The 17,495-nt window shown below is 40.9% G+C and overlaps 1 protein-coding gene across 4 annotated transcripts in view; it reads left to right on the plus strand.

Annotated features, from left to right (window-relative positions):
* IGF2BP2 (insulin like growth factor 2 mRNA binding protein 2) overlaps positions 1–17,495 on the plus strand; it is a 165,359-nt gene that overhangs the window by 22,764 nt on the left and 125,100 nt on the right. The window contains exon 1 of one of the 4 annotated variants that reach the window (XM_061194386.1): positions 9,409–9,468. The exons of the other annotated variants lie outside the window; for them this stretch is intronic. Coding sequence (XP_061050369.1) covers positions 9,434–9,468 — 35 coding nt within the window. The 5' untranslated portion in view covers positions 9,409–9,433. Of the gene's footprint in view, positions 1–9,408; positions 9,469–17,495 lie in introns of those variants that run through there. 4 annotated transcript variants of the gene reach the window in all.

Here is a 17,495-nt window from a genome sequence, read left to right on the forward strand (position 1 = left end):
CTGGGTCGTCCCCTTGAAGATCCAGCTAAAAGGACCCTACCTGGGTAAAGCTCCCCCAAGTCCTTCTGTAACGCTCCCTGTCAGGGTCTCACTATCACCTCAGCTGTTACTGTGTGACTGTGTAGCTGTGTGCACAGCAGTCCTGTTTGATAGTCTGTTCACTGCTCTAGGAAGGAAGGAATGATTTGCTCATGGTGTGTGCCCAGTCACCACATGGGAGGTGCTTACTCATGGTTGAATGGAATTGGGTCTGATTTTATCCTGGTTTAACTTCAGTAACTGAAATTCTCAGGGAACAGTGCATTCTGATAACCTCAGTTACCTGTTTTTTGGGGGGGGCGGTTTTGGCCGTGCCACGTGGCATGTAGGATCTTAGTTCCCCGACCAGGGATCAAACCTGCGCCCCCTGCATTGGCAGTGCGGAGTCTTAACCACTGGACCGCCAGGGAAGTCCCAGTTACCTGTTTTATTTGATGGTTAAGCAGAAAATCGTTTTCTTTAGCTTGCACTGTTGAAAATCTTTCTAAAGTTTTAGACCATTTCTTACTAAGGAGTGGTCTGATATCTTTATAATAAAATTAATTTAGAATAACTTAATATTGTTCAACTAGAGAAAGCATAGGGCAGTGATTCTTAGTGTGGCCCTTGGACCATCGTGTGGGGACTTGTTAGAAATGCAGATTTTCCATCCCACCCGAGACCTAGTGAATCAGAAATTCCCAGGTGGGGCCCAACAATCTGTGTTTTAATAAGGCCGTTAGGTAATTCTGGTGCCGTTTCAAGTTTGAGAGCCACTGGTATAGGGCAACTGTTCTGAACCCTGGATACACATAACGTTTTAAAAAATACAGTACCCTGAGCCCACCCACAGAAATTAATTCTTTCCTCCTTCCTCCCTTCCTTCCTTCCTTCCTTCCTTTCTTTCTTTCTTTCAACATCTTTATTGGAGTATAATTGCTTTACAATGGTGTGTTAGTTTCTGCTTTATAACAAAGTGAATCAGCTATACATATGCATATATCCCCATATCTCTTCCCTCTTGCGGCTCCCTCTGACCCTCCCTATCCCACCCCTCTAGGTGTTCACAAAGCACTGAGCTGATCTCCCTGTGCTCTGTGGCTGCTTCCCACTAGCTATCTATTTTACATTTGGTAGTGTATATATGTCCATGCCACTCTCTCACTTTGTCCCAGCTTACCCTTCCCCCTCCCCATGACCTCAAGTCCATTCTCTATGTCTGCGTCTTTATGCCTGTCCTGCCCCTAGGTTCTTCAGAACAATTTTTTTTTTTTTAAGATTCCATATATATGTGTTAGCATACTGTATTTGTTTTTCTCTTTCTGACTTACTTCACTCTGTATGACAGACTTTAGGTCCATCCACCTCACTACAAATAACTCAATTTCATTTCTTTTTATGGCTGAGTAATATTCCATTATATATACGTGCCATATCTTCTTTATCCATTCATCTGTCGATGGACACTTAGGTTGCTTCCATGTCCTGGCTATTGTAAATAGAGCTGCAGTGAACATTGTGGTACATGACTCTTTTTGAATTATGGTTTTCTCAGGGTATATGCCCAGTAGTGGGATTGCTGGATCGTATGGTAGTTCTATTTTTAGTTTTTTAAGGCACCTGCATACTATTCTCCATAGTGGCTGTACCAATTTACATTCCCACCAACAGTGCAAGAGCACCCCCAGAAATTCTGATTCAGTGGGTCTGGTGTGAGGGCTAGCATAGTTATTTTTTAAGTGCCCCCATGTGATACTGATGTGCAGCCAGAATTGAGAACCATTGATGTAGGGGGTAGAACAGAAATTTGGAATTTACTCCGTATTAGCCTCTGCAGCTTGCTTAAAAAATAAAACCAAAGTAATGCTTCTTTCTCCTAAAAGTTGGACAAAGGAAAATTTACAGTTATATTTTGCTTAATCAGGGTTTTATTGAGTAGGCAGTCCCTGCTTTTCATGGCATGGCATTAATAAAAACTCTCTCATAAAAGCAGGTGTTCTAAAGCCAGTGGTGTTTTCCCATAGGAACAATGTCATATCTGGGTGTTAACTTCCTGATCAAAGCCCTGGCATAAATAAATCATAGATGGGACCAATAACGTGTCATAAAATCAATGATACAATAATTATAAACCTCTGTGGTCATTTAAAATAATAAAATTATGCTCCAAGTCCAGTAAAATCAGCATAAATGTAGTACACAAGCTAGCATCACCCCCAGAGGTCTTGGTGCTATAGAAAAATGCATGTGGTCATAAACAGTTTCCTGGATCTGTTATGTAATAAATATTATCACTATTTGTATTCACACTTAGAGTTTGGAGAGGAAGGATTTAGATAACCTGCCTCTAAAAATGTCCAAGGAAGCCTTGATGGATGCCTTTTCCCTCAGCAGCCTTACCTGGAGTCAGCAGTGTGTGCTGCTGGTGGAGGTGGTGAGAATGTGGGTGTTTCTATCCCTGAAAAGCATTTTTTCATAAAAGGACTGGTCCAGGATTTCTCCTCTTGACCTTAGTTCCCTCAAAGTTCTGCCTATTAGCAGAAATACAGGGAAGAGAATAAGTGATGTGATCAGTACACTTCACATTTGACTTAAAAGCTGCAAATTAATTGTTAAATCATTAGGGCCTGCTTTTTAAGAGAGGCACTTCAGATGTTCTCTTTGGGTTGGCCGGTTGACACAGGCTTGTGAGAATCTGGGCAAACGGTTGGTGGAAAAAAGTACTAAATTTGGTGCCAGAAGACCCAGTCCAACCTGGCTGGCTCCTTACTGCCCGTGGCTCTCAACAGGATACTTCTCTGAGCTTCCATCTCCTTTCCTGCGGTGTGAGCATGAACACACCTAACTCACAGTATTGGAAGGACTGAATGGATTATTATAGATAATTGTACCCAGCATAAGAAGCTTTCCATGAAAGTTATTTTAAGTAGCTGAAATATTGATTGGTGAAACAGACATGAGGAGTCCTATCTGTATTTTGTCTTCTTGCCCCTGGAGTAGAAAGCCTGCTTCATGGTGAGTACCCAAGCAGATAGTTCTGGGAAGCTGGGGGAAGTGATGGGGAAGTATGTTTCTCACCCTGCAAATCCTTCCTGGGGAAAGAAAGAAATGTTCGCAGTCTGGGTCGTTAGGAAAGGCCCAAGAATGGATGGGGTTTGAAGTGTGTTGTTGGTGTCCTACCTGTAGCCAGGTGTGCATTTTGACTTAGAATGCATTGTCAGTTAGGGATCTTGGTAACAATAGGTTGCTCAGTAACTGAAGTGTTGTTTGGACCAAACTATTGTAGCAAACATTTCTTGGCAGGTATGCCCTGTTGATACTGAACTCCGTGTGCGTTGATAGTTTTATATCAACTATTATAAAATAACCACAGGTTCACAGTGACTCAAATTAAGCCACAGTGACGCAGGTTATACAGGTACTATATTCTAGGAATTCTTAAGGCAATTATCAAATAAATGTATTACTAGAGAAAATTATTGCCTATTATATTAAATTAGTCACAATTTTTTTACTAGCTCAGGATTCTTCTTCTTACTGCCCCTGGAACTCTTGTCTCAAGAATACACTAAGTTCTTTAACTAGAAACAGTTCTTTAAGCTCTAATATGCTTAGGAATTCAAAGCGAACTGAAGGAAAATAGAAAATGATTAAGGAACATAGTAATCCTCTAAGTAAGTTTTTCCATGGATTCATAGAACCCACAGAATCCATAGACCTTAGGGATTATCTAGACCACTCTCTCCTCCCTGTGGAAATTCATGCTCAGAGAGGTCAAAAATGTTACATTGGACTTTTATTCTCCTCACTATCATTACTGTGCTTTTTCTTCTACCTCACGTAACCTCTAAAAGTTTTCTCATAAAATCTGTTTTTAAGTAAAGCTAAGTTCAGGAACAAAACATTCAGTAATTTTTCATTTTCTTAAAGAAATCCACCAACCAAGATGATTTAAACTCTTCTTGGTCTCCTTTGAGACACATTTCAAAATAGCACTGATGTACGGTATGATCCAGCATTTCACTACTGGGTATATACCTCAAATAATTGAAATCAGGGGCTCGAACAGATATTTGTACACTGATGCTCATAGCAGCATTATTCACAAATGTCAAAAGCTGGAAGCAACTCAGGTGTCCATTGACAGATGAATAGATAAAATGTGCATCTATATACACAGTGTATATCTATACAATGGAATATTATTCAGCCTTACAAAGGAAGGAAATTCTGACACACGTTGCAAAGTGGAGGAACCTGGAAGACATACAAAGTGAGGCACCTAGAGTAGTCAGATTCATAGAGACAGAAAGTAGAATGGTAGTTGCCAAAGGCTGAGGAATTACTGTTTAATAGGTATAGAGTTTCAGTTTGGGAAAATGGAAAGTTCTGGAGATGGATGGTGGTGATGGATGTACAACAGTGTGACTGTACTTAATATTACTGAACTGTATGCTTAAAAATGGTTAAAATGGTAAATTTTATGTTATGTATATTTTATCACAATAAAAAAATGTGTTGGATAAAAAAGGAGGTGACTTCCAAATAAAGTCAAGCCTTTGAAAAGCTTTTTAAAAAAAAAAAAAAAAAAAAAACACTGATAGGAAGGGAACTCTGGCTGTTCACTGATACCTGAATGAGATGAGTCTGGTGGAAAGAATGCTGACCTGGGCTCTGTCTAATTCTCTGTCTGTGGTTAACCAGCTCTGTGACCTACCCATCTGGCCATTAGTTTTCTCATCAGTAAAGTGAGGCTGTCGGCTGGTCCATCTCCAGCCTTCCTGCCTGCTCTGGAATTCTGTGAGTGTTCAGGTCCTTAGCAAAGAAATACTTGTTTAGGAACAACTGCCTGTGAAGATAAGTAGCCTGGCACACCTGTGATATGAGGGCAGACCAGTTCTCTAGAACTTGTTCTGGCTAACGCTTGTCTCAGGCATGTTTGAAAATACAGTAAGCATTTTATCAGTCCATCTTGCCTCCCTGCTCTCTAGGCAGGACCAGAACTCCACAGAGTTGTCAGATTCCAGAGCTATATCTTGGGGTCCTGTACCTGCTTTGACACCAGCCCAGAGTTTGGGGCTGTTTCTCTCAGTGCTTTTGACTGAGCCCTTTTGGCATCAAAAATCTATTTCTTTATCACTGCCTCAAAGATGGGGGCTGTTCCTCCCAATTTGTCTTTACTTTCAGTAATCCATGGGAAAGGTTCTCTCTAACCTGAGTGTTCATCAACATATGAATGGATGAACAAAATGTGGTATATCCATACAATGAAATATTATTTAGCCTTAAGAAGGAAGGGGATTCTGAAACATGCTACAACATGGATGAACCTTAAAGACATTATATGAGTGAAATAAGCCAGTCACAAAAGGACAAATACTGTATGATTCCACTTATATGAGGCACCTAGAGTAGTCAGATTGATAGATATACAAAGTAGAATGGTAGTTGCTAGAGGCTGAGTTGTTTCTTTTAGCCTTTGGAGCATATAGTTTGGTACCAAGTTAATCCTTCCCCTTAGGTTTCCCAAAGACTGGAGCTTTGCTTTTACTAAGCACACAGAGATTGATTGACAGGCTGAAACTTACCTTTAACACACTGAGTGCCATGTGTGCACAGCTTGTGGGTGTGTTAGCTGAGAGGAGGTATAGACAGCCTAGCATAAAAAACAGAAGCCATTGACTGGGCTAGTTGCTTATGTGGATTATTGTCCATCTCTTCACAGCGCTGTGGGGCAAGTGGTGGCAACTTCATTCCTCAGAAGAGGAGACTGGGCTTCGGGAAGATTGCCACTCTCCCAAGGCCACCAGCAAGAAACTTTAGATCTGAACTTACATCTATCTGACTGCAAAGCCTGTAGTCTTTCTGCTGTACCACGCTTCTTAATATAGGAGGGCATATAACCGTGCTATTCAATAATTTAGAACTGAAAGATTATCTCCAATTCAAGAAGGCAGTAGTAGAATCACTAGCTGGCCCTTTTTGTAATTTTCCTTGCTGTAATGCTGAGATCTGAACAATTTTGTTGACTGTTGAGCCATGTTTGTGATAACCATAACAAAGAGTAGAACAATTCCTCAGTGCCTTTATGTGTTAGGACAGTAGAGTATTCTCGCTTGGGTAGAGGAGGAAGAGTGGTGGGCTGCTTATGAGAGGGTCTCAGGTGGTTCAGAAACTATTGTGAGAGTCTAATGATAGCCTAGTTCTGCTGATTTATGGTTTTTCAGGAATGCTTACGGTGTGACCAGATACTCTTCTCATTTTGTTTGCACCTGTGTGTTTTTAAATAATTGTGGCTCTTAATCTATTTTTAACTTCTACTCTAATTTATTATGGGATATGACTTAGAGTTAAGCTTCCCCTTCCCATTCCACTTACTAGTCATTCATTTAGACTTTACAAGTCAATATAAGAAATAGAAAGAATACCACTTGATATTACTAGTTGAGGGTGTGTCGCCTTTGTGTGTCCCTCCCTTCTGCCCTGGCCCCATATTTTTTCCTAAGGCTGATATGGTAAATGACACATAATTGGTGTTCCATGGGTGAATGGATGGACAGGTGAAAGAGCTTGCAGTTTTTAGAGAATCATTGTTTATAACTTTGATAACATCTATGCTAAATGAATACAATGCAATCTTTTTTTACTTTTGGTATTGGGGAGAAAAGCAGATACTCAATTGCAAAATTAGCTAGATAGTCTGTATATCTGGTGTTTTGAGGGGTGTCATAGTTTGATGGTATCTGAAAGCAATAAAGTGAGGATTGCTTTTTATCAGGATTTGTTATAATTTGATGAGTGATTTGTCTATGTGATCATGCGTTCAAACAGAGGGCAGTAATAGTAATGACTTTAGTAGGTGGAATTCAGTATGAGAAAGTACACCTGGGTGTGGTGAGGTTCAAAATTAAAGGCGCAGCCACTCCCATCTCCAGACACGTGAATGATCCATATCATATATCAATATATGTATATAGGAATATCACACCCTCCCCTATCTTTCCTTCTCATATTTTCCCATTCTAGAAGAACCCCCATTGTCAAACCTGCCCTTTATTCTTTCTCTTTCCCGGCACCTCTGCCTGAGCAATGCTCTAGTGGGAGGAGAGAAGAGGAATTAGGAACGTGGAGGCTTGTTCCTGGAACTATAGCATCCCTATTAAAACGTATTTTTCGGGAGAAACAATGTTAGGGAATAGGTTGTATGATACTGTAAGCTTTTAGTGGCTTACATTGTAATGGCTAGTTAAGATACTTAAGTGCGTTTAAAAATCTCATTAGTTTCCCATGGTAGTCTCTCCCTTCCCACCTTGACAGTCCTACTAAAGGTGAACCTACTGCTAGACTGATAGGTCCTGTGAAAGTTGGGCCTCTAGGTGGTGTCAGCTCACCCTGATGTGCACTGGCTCAGTCACCTTTATCTGTGTGTCAGCAGCTGCTAGTCCAGTGCCTGGCACATAGGACATGCCCCCCAGGACTTGATGAATTAGGTTGAATTTAAGAGAGAAACTTGTATATTCTCTATTTTCATCCTTGTCAGTTTCTCAAGAACTTTCTTTTTTTTTTTTTTTAAATTTATTTTAATTTATTTATTTTTGGCTGCGTTGGGTCTTCATTGCTGCACGCGGGCTTTCTCTAGTTGAAGTGAGCTGGGGCTACTCTCCGTTGTGGTGCGCAGGCTTCCTGTTGCGGTGGCTTCTCTTGTTGCAGAGCACGGGCTCTAGGCACATGGGCTCAGTAGTTGTGGCGCACGGGCTTAGTTGCTCCGCGGCGTGTGGGATCTTCCCGGACCAGGGCTCGAACCCGTGTCGCCTGCATTGGCAGGCGGATTCTTAACCACTGGGCCACCAGGGAAGCCCTCAAGAACTTTCTTAGTTGAGCTCTTTATTAGTGCTGGAATTTGGATTTATTTATTGATCTCTTTATTTACTTACTCACCAAACATTTGTTGATCACCTACTATGTGCCAGGTGCTACCAGGCACTTAAAGCATAGCAGTGGACCAGTGCAATTCCATGGCCTGATCTCTTGGAGCTTATAATCTGACCATTGTCAGGAGGGCATTCACTGGGTCTGGGGTGGGACGGTTTTCTGTTAACTGCTGCTATTTTAGAAATACATAAACTGACTTTGAAATACCCTATGTGTCTGGCGGTAAAATCTCTTTTCTTACCTTGAATATCAGTGATGAAAAAGTGACTTTTACAGTTATTCAAAAGTGTCCTTAAAAATAAACTAATGAAAAACAAGATGTGGGCAGTTTGCTTTTACACAGTCTTTGATTAGAGAGTAATTCTTATTTACCTTCTTTTAAAATAAAGTCTTAAAATAGTAATCTGGGGTATTAAAAAAACCTTTCCCAAATATTCTGCTAATAAATTATTAATTTCTGAGTTTTCTGTTCAGGCACACTTCTCCTTGTGCCTGGGACTAATTTAGTTGCATATTGTTTCTATTCATAGCTCCCCAGTCTTAGGTAAATCTGAGAGTATTTACTGGTGAATAGTTTCATCTAGTTTCATATGGGAAGAAAAAACAATTAAAGTCATGAGAAGGAAAGGTAAGAAAATGACAATACAACAAAATCAGCAAAATAAAGGGTGATTGGGCTGGTGGCTGGGTTGGAAGAAAATGAAAAATTTTCTTGATATTCTTTGTGGTGCAAGATTTCTTTCCATAGATTATATAATTTACATGAGCTATTTGAAGGGATTACGTTCTTAACAGTTCCCTTAAAGCTCTTTATTATGTATAGCCTGAAGCCTTTCTTCACACTTGTTTGTGGATGCTCTATAAAATTTAAAGGGGCTTTCAAGATAAAAATAATTCTATTTGAGGATTTTGGGGTTATTCATTTCTGTCTAAAAACAAAAATGCTTAAACAGTACATTATGTCAGATCTGCCTGTTTAAGAGATTTGAGCACACCTGGTAGCAAAGAGGTTTAACCTAGTTTCTAAGATGAAAACTCGAGGTGGAGGAAGGATGAGGAACAGTCCAGGGTGAGTTGCAGAGCTGGTTACCTTTAGCCTACTTTCTCTGGGATGACGCACTTTATCCTTCCAGGTCAGGCAGACTCCTCGGCCCATGCATTAAGATTCCTGGTTGCAGGTAACAGAAACTCAGTTCATCCAGCTTAAGCAAAAGGGGGCTACTGTTTTGCCTACTTAACCACACTGCAAGATAAGCTGGATGAAGTGGGTTTTAAGGACGTTGAGAACCAGGGACTTGAACACAGCTGAGTATCTCTGGCTCCTCCATGCTTTCTCTCCACCTTTTGTCTCTTTTAGTGCTGGCTTCATTTTTCTCTTACTGCAGGTGGGCTGCCTCTACATGGAAGGTAGTACCATGGATCTGGGAGGAAACAGGATCCCTTTCCCCCAGGGAAGAATTCTGATTGGCCTGGCCTAGGTCACATGCCCAGGACAGTTCATACAGCCAAGGGGATGAGGTAGGCTTGTGTCACTTGTCCAGGGAGGTCACACAGACATTGCCTTGAGAGAATTGTTATAAACAGACAGCCACAGCAATTTTTTGCTTTTTTAGTCCATATGGGATCCTGTTCCAACAACTGGTTAAGATTCTTTCCCTAACTCATGGAACATGTTTTAAAGTTTTTCTTCTGTTGTTTTTGTCCAGTTCTGGACTTTATGCCCAACTGAACTTTAGGTTCCTCTTTCATTTTATTCTGCGTTTTCACAAGAACACAGGCTAGCACGCTGTGCTGTAGTGTGTTCTTGAGAATTATGGTTGATGACTGAATACCACTGGAATATGTATATTGAGGCATAGAATCATAAAACTTGAGCAGTGAAAGAGATCCTTGATCCCATCTGCCTTCAGTTGTTTCACATATATCATGGGGTCTCCTAAACACAAAGGACTCAGAGGTAAAGAAGGGTGAGCATTTCGGGGCTTCCCTGCTGGCGCAGTGGTTGAGAGTCTGCCTGCCAATACAGGGGGCACGGGTTCGAGCCCTGGTCTGGGAAGATCCCACATGCCGCGGAGCAACTAGGCCCGTGAGCCACAATTACTGAGCCTGTGCATCTGGAGCCTGTGCTCCGCAACAAGAGAGGCCGCGATAGTGAGAGGCCCGCGCACCGCGATGAAGAGTGGCCCCCGCTTGCCGCAACTGGAGAAAGCCCTCGCACAGAAACGAAGACCCAACACAGCCATAAATAAATAAATTTAAAAAAAAAAAAAAAAAAGAAGGGTGAGCATTTCTTCGAATTTCTAAATATGGGCCCTGTTCTAGGAACTGAGGATGGTGGGGTGAAACAGAGACAAGGAAAGTCCCCTCATGGACCTTACATTTACAATCTAAGGGAAAATCTTGACAGGCTAACTAGGATGCCACATTTCTTTGAGTTTTGGATAAAATCATACCAGTTTAGAGCTTATCTTTTAAGAATGGACTGACGCATGAATGGATCTGAAGCTCTGATCGTCAGATATGTGTTTTGGGATAACTGTTTAAGAAGCAAAACAAATTATTAGTAAATGATGTTTGTTCAGCAGATAAAATCTTTTGAAATACAGCATTTGTTGGAGAAAATAAATAAAAGGAGTACTTGATGGTGCGAATGACTAAGAGCTCAGTCTTTTAAACTGACAGACTAGGCTTCAGACCTCAGCACTCCACTTGCCAGCTTAGTAACTTGGGCAAGTGGTCAGAGCTCTTTTAGCCTCACATTCTTTAGCTATAAAATGAAGATATCTACTTTATATGGTTTTGGGGTGAGTATTAAATGAAAGTTAAACAGTTAACTTTTATAAAAATCACAATTTTTTTTATCATAAAGTATACACAATATAAAATTTACTTTTGTAACCATTTTTAAGTGTACAGTTCAGTGGTATTAAATACATTCATATTATCGTGTGACCATCACCACCATCCATCTTCAGAACTCTTTTCATCTTGCAGAACTGAAACTGTATACCCATTAAACAATAACTCTCCATTTTCCTCTCCTTCTAGCCCCTGACAACCACCATACTACAGTTACGTTTTTATAAATGGTAGGATCTCAAAAAATGTTAGCTGTTATCCCTCTAGATCAGGAGTCAGCAAACTTCAGCCACAGGCCAAATTTGGCCAGTAGCCTGTTTTGGTAGGGTCCTTGAACTAAGAAAGGTTTTTATATTTCTAAAGGGTTGTAAAAACAAAACAAAAACAAAATAAAGAAAAATATACCACAGAGACAGTATGTAGCCCACAAAAGCTAAAATACGTATTTACTATCTGGTCCTTTACAGAACAAGTTTTCTGACCCCTGTTTTAGATCCCATATGCATTTTTAAAAAATTAATTAATTAATTAATTTTTGGCCGCGTTGGGTCTTCGTTGCTGCGTGCGTGCTTTCTCTAGTTGCGGTGAGCGGGGGCTACTCTTCGTTATGGTGTGCGGACTGCTCATTGCGGTGGCTTCTTGTCGTGGAGCATGGGCTCTAGGCGTGCGAGCTTCAGTAGTTGTGTCACGCGGGCTCAGCAGTTGTGGCTCACGGGCTTAGTTGCTCCTCAGCATATGGGATCTCCCCGGACCAGGGCTCGAACCCGTGTCCCCTGCATTGGCAGGCAGATTCTCAATCACTGCACCACCAGGGAAGTCCCCCATGTGCATTTTTTAAAATCATGGGGTCCTTTAAGAGTTTGATTTAAAAATGTGTGTGTGGGGCTTCCCTGGTGGCGCAGTGGTTGAGAATCTGCCTGCCAATGCAGGGGACATGGGTTCGAGCCCTGGTCTGGGAAGATCCCACATGCCGTGGAGCAACTAGGCCCGTGAGCCACAACTACTGAGCCTGCGCATCTGGAGCCTGTGCTCCGCAACAAGAGAGGCAGCAATAGTGAGAAGCCCGTGCACCGCGATGAGGAGTGGCCCCCGCTTGCCACAACTAGAGAAAGCCCTTGCACAGAAATGAAGACCCAACACAGCCAAAAATAAATAAATAAGTTAATTAATTTAAAAAAATAAAAAATAAAAATGTGTGTGTGTGTGTACACGTACCCTTCCACATATATATCTTATGGGGGTATATGAACATCTGTCCTAGATCATGAATTGTGAATGGGGCCATGTTGCCCTTAACGTGGTGAAATTGGTTCTTGGGGGGTGAAAAATCTTAGATACTATATAATTTGCAGCCTTCCAAAGGGCCACAACATGTAAACAGATATATAGTGTTATCTCTGGCATTAACATTTCTTGCGGGAGGGGAGGCGGGGAAGAGCGATTAGAGCAAATGTCTACATAATTAGGCTAATTAGGGGTACAATAATGAAAAAAGGTTTGAGAAACACTGCCCGAGACTAAATTCTGGAAGGCAGGCTATGTGTCTTATTAGCCTCTGAATATTCCAGCATTTAGCACAGGATCTAGAACATTTTCTTCAATCCGTTAAATTTGTTACAACATAGTTGAATGAATGAAACCTCTGATCTAGTTCAGTGACCCATTCAATTCAGAAATTGCTTTCCCAGCAAACTCTACAGCACTGGAAATTAAAAAAAAAAAAAAAATTCTTTTTAACCTTTAAGAAGTTTGTCAAATGATTAATCTCTGTGATAGCAGACAGATGCTTCTTATTAGACTAGAATTCTTATTATTATTTTTTCTTACGTTTGTTATTGACACAATAAAGTGAGTGTAGGTGTTGAAGTGTAAAGACCGCTCACCCTACATCTCCATGCAAGGCTCCTCACAGTCAGGTCAGCTCTAAATTGGAAAGAAAGCACAGGTGTATCATTATTTTACCTGAAAAATAAAGTTGGATTTAGAATATATAAATTTTGAAAGCAGCCACTGAAGTGTCAAAGACTTGGGTCATCCTGATCTCACCTCACAGGGAAGGACTGTGTCTTATGTATCCCTGTATCCCCAGTGCCTAGCATGTGATGGGGTGGTTAGTGAATGTGTTTCTTTGCTGGCTGTACTGGTGCTATTTCTGCACATGCTTCATTGTACCCCAGAGTTCCTTGTATTAGCAATTTTCTTTGCCCCAACTTTTTCTCACTCACAGACTCATTCCTGTAGATACAGTTCCCCCTGTCTCACTTTGGTCCCAAGTACCAGTTGGTCTTTCTACCACTGTTGCAGGGTTTGATGATGATAAATAACAAGGGGCTATTCAGACAGCATTCAGTGTGCAGGGACAGTAGTCTTCATGGCCTAACCAGTGCTGATGGAGTCGTGCCCAGCCCCATGGTTGACTTAGAGCATGGTGTGGTGGAGGATAATGAAAGAGGCAGTGCCAAGGATTCATGCCTCCTGCTGGGGTGGGAGCTGGAAGTGGTGTCTGGGGAGAGGGACCTTCCATTCCAGCCTAGGCTCTGAGGGAACAGCGTAGAGATCCAGCAGGCCAGTGTTCCTTAAATATCTCTACCACCATTTTCCAGGGGAATCAGGAGATAGCCACCAAAGTCACTTCAGTGAACACAAAACTTGTCTCCTCTTGTACTTTTTTTTAACATTTCTGTTTCTGGCAATCTGACCCCAGTATATATATGTTTGCTTTAGTATAAACATATCAAAAATATTTTAAAACTTTACATGGAATTGACATTCCACAAGAATGAACTACGTTCATCCTGTACCCTGAGCCCACCACTGTGATTTGCTGGGAAGACTTACATCATAGATAGAGAAGCATAGTTGAGCTGTTGGCTGGGAACAGACAGGCATTAGCCGCTTTGGCCAATCAGATCTTGGAAACTGAGATATTTTCACATAAAGTGATGTAAACCAAGAACTAGGTGCAGAAGCAGTGGCCTGTGGTTAGAGTGACAAAGTGACAGCCCTGGTTTATGTCCCTGAGTTTGTAATCAACTGATGGCTTGGACGCTCTGATTATCCTTTGTCCTGCCCTCAAGGATGAGAACTCCATTTGCTGACTGTGGCAATCTCAGTGGCCCTGGGGCTTCCCACCACTGTAAGCCCTTCACCTCTACAGGGCTCCCTGCAGTCCTGGAGAGGCCCACCACGTTCTCCCTGCTGAGTGCTGGGGTGGAATTATTCCTTTCGTGGCCTTTTCAGGGCAGAAGCATCAGTCTATTTTCAGTAAGAATCCAAATGCTCGGAACCTATATATGTGAAGGACATACTTTTATTGCTCTTCATGGAGCAAGAGGGTCGACTCTTGGTTTATAAGTATCTCAGGTGTCTCAAATCTGAATCAAATGTATGATAACCTTTAACTTGGTCATTATAGTTTCACCATGACATTTTAGTGGAATTAAACTTGAACTAAAAATTATGTAATTAATTACAGCTTCTAATTGAGTCCAGTCTGCAACTTGATAACACAAGGCCCACAGCTGACAGGTGGTTAATCCCTACTGCATAACTTCTTCATATGTGTTCCTTAAGATAGGATTTAGAACAATAATCACAACAACAAGACTTTTGGTAAAAATCTCAGGTGGGTGCTATTTGGTGACCAAGCTAGAAAGCCAGTGACCTCCACCTCCCAGCCCTTAGCCTGGGGTCCTGGTCGACCTTCCTGGAGGCTCCCCTCTACTGAATTCCTGCAACCCATGAGTCTTGTACTTTGACTTATTCTAGTCACTGTGTGGACACAGTTAGTCATGTAGCTATTTTCAGACAAGACCAGTGTAGCTGTGCCCATTGATTTACATTCTGAGCTTCTGGTGATGGAATAAAATTACTAGGAATAACCATTTTTTGATGACCACCTTTTAAGTGCTGTGGTGGAGTAGAAAGCCCTTTTCAAGGGTTTTTCCTCAAAATTAGTGGGTGGTAACTATATAAATGAATGTGACCTTTAAAAACATGGCACATTAGAGAAAGACATGATCAAAAGATTAATTCCAAGCAGAGATGTGATGGTCAGTAAAAACTATTTCAAGACTTATGCAAACGTATAGTGCCACTGGCGTAGTTGAGTGTCAAGGTAGTAGAGAGAAGGGGTAGTCAAACAGACCAGTGTAGGAAATTAGTTGTGATCCCAAGCAGGTTTTAAATGTCTTCAAGTGGTTTTTACTCATCCGGAAGAAAGGGGGGGAGCGCTAATAATTCTCTACGTAATTAAAAAGTTCCTGGCACACAGACGGTGTATGTATGTATTTATTTATTTATGGCTGCATTGGGTCTTCGTTGCTGTGCGCAGGCTTTCTCTAGTTGTGGCGAGCGGGGGCTACTCTTCGTTGTGGTGCGCAGGCTTCTCATTGTGGTGGCTTCTCTTGTTGCAGAGCACGGGCTCTAGGCATGCGGGCTTCAGTAGTTGTGGCACACGTGGCGCACACGCTTAGTTGCTCCGCTGCATGTGGGATCTTCCCGGACCAGGGCTCGAACCCGTGTCCCCTGCATTTGGCAGGCGAATTCTTAACCACTGCGCCACCAGGGAAGCCCTAGAGGGTGTTTTTAAAAGTCCTCTCTGCTGGGGCAATCTCTTCCACTCTTCCCTCCCCAAAAGAAGAAGGAAGGACATGTCTTACTCTACTGAGTCAGGGTTTAAATTTAGCAAATTCCCAGAATCAGTACATACATGTTTTAAATGGTTATGGGAAATATGCCTACTATTTGAAATGAGCTGTACGTGATTCATATTTTTTAACAATTTGTAAATTCTGCCTGATACTTAAAAAAAAAATAGATTTTTTTTTTTAGGCATCTAATTCATTTCTTAGTCATACTGTGAGCCCCCAGGACCTAATCCCACGAATGCGGCTCCGGTTAGAGCTCTCCATAGAGCCTTTAATGCTTCAAACCCACTAACCTCATTTTGCACATTTCCCCAAAATAAGCACACACATGTGTGCGCAAGCACACATATACAATTTATGACCCAACTTTTGGGAACAATATTAAGACAAACAAAAAAAAATTCTTAGAAAGCTGTGAGATACTTAAAATAGTTTGATTTTTAAATGGTTTAGGAGCTTTTCCCATAAGACTTGGTGCTCACTGCTATAAATAGAGGCAGGCATGTGTGTCCAGAGTAGCTCCTCTCTAGCCACAGTGCTTAAGAGGATCAAGAAGTCAGTTGTATTATCTTGATATCTAAGGTCCAGTGTGAGCTTTTAACCTTGTTAACTTCAAACTTAAAAAAAAAAAATTTAACTTCACAATGCCTATTAGTCAGATTGAGACTATTTCCCATGAAAAGCTTCCAGGTATGTGGTCACTTTCCTTTATTAAGGATAGACAACTAGATTCTCACTTGCCCCCCTACTCCTTAACACTATTGATATTGTCTCTAGGATTTTTCTAATGCGCTATGGTAATTGTTAGAGCTGGGAGATGGGTACATAGTATCTGTCTACTTTTATACTATTTTTTTCCCCATGTAAATTAGAACAGACGGTTTTTTAAACTCAGAGTACTAGAATCCATCCTTTTTCTACTTTTTGATGAGGATAAGATGGTAGTACTTTTTTCAGTCTTATCTCCTTGGGCATGTCAAGGGCAAGGTATTGGAAAAGAAACTCTAAATAAATAATTAGATATAAAATACCCAAAGTGTACATATTATTTGAATTCTAGTATTTCTCATGAGAGTTTCCAATCTGAAGCTATGTAAAAAACTGCCTAGAAGTGTAAGTAAGTATCATATTTAAGTATGGTGGCATGATAAATGTGGTATAATTGAAAGGACAGAGGACTTGGAATCGTAGAGTGGGAGCCAAGTTCTGGTTTTGCCACCTACTAGCTAGAGGGTCCTTGGGCACATAGCCCAACCTTTCTGAGCCTATTTCTTCAGCTATAAAATCAGGACAATACGTGCTCTGCCTACTTCTTAGGGATTTTTTAAAGCTATTATTATCCATAGGCTTGTAAGTTATTCATTTAGGTAGTGTGCATTCTCATCTGTTGAACTAGGAACCTGGAATATGCAGCAATAGAAACAATCACATATATAACTTGTTTTCAAATAGATCATGGACAAATGAAGGAAATACAAAAATACGCAGAAAAATGAACATACCACTTTTTTTTGTTTTTGTTTGTTTTTTTAATTTTTTAATTTAATTTAATTTATTTTTATATACAGCAGGTTCTTATTAGTCATCAATTTTATACACATCAGTGTATACAGAACATACCACTTTTGAAGATATTTTTAAATAGTGCAAAATATGCCCAGTACCAGCTGTATGCATGTATTGAGGAAAATAGAGAAAATGGTCCATGCAAACAAAACTCATTTCTAAAAATCTGCAGTTTTTCAAAGGTCTTTAGACTTTCTAATCCTTTTTTCTGTACCCTTACCCTGACCATATTTTCTCTATGTAAACTCGTTTGGTGTAAGAAATCACGTAGCCATTTATAAAATATTTGTTCCACAAGTGATATATGAATGCATTCTCCTTTTAGTAAATAAGCAAATAGGTAAAACATTATAATCGCCCTGTAACTCACCACCCCTAATCCCAGACCTCTTCATCTCTTTGCAAATGTAGGCACCGTTTCCTTTTGGTATCTGTCCTTCCAGACCTTTTCGCTTCCTTTACACATGCATA

This window comes from Eubalaena glacialis, chromosome 6 (assembly GCF_028564815.1).
Source record: "Eubalaena glacialis isolate mEubGla1 chromosome 6, mEubGla1.1.hap2.+ XY, whole genome shotgun sequence".
Classification (NCBI taxonomy): Eukaryota; Metazoa; Chordata; class Mammalia; order Artiodactyla; family Balaenidae; genus Eubalaena; species Eubalaena glacialis.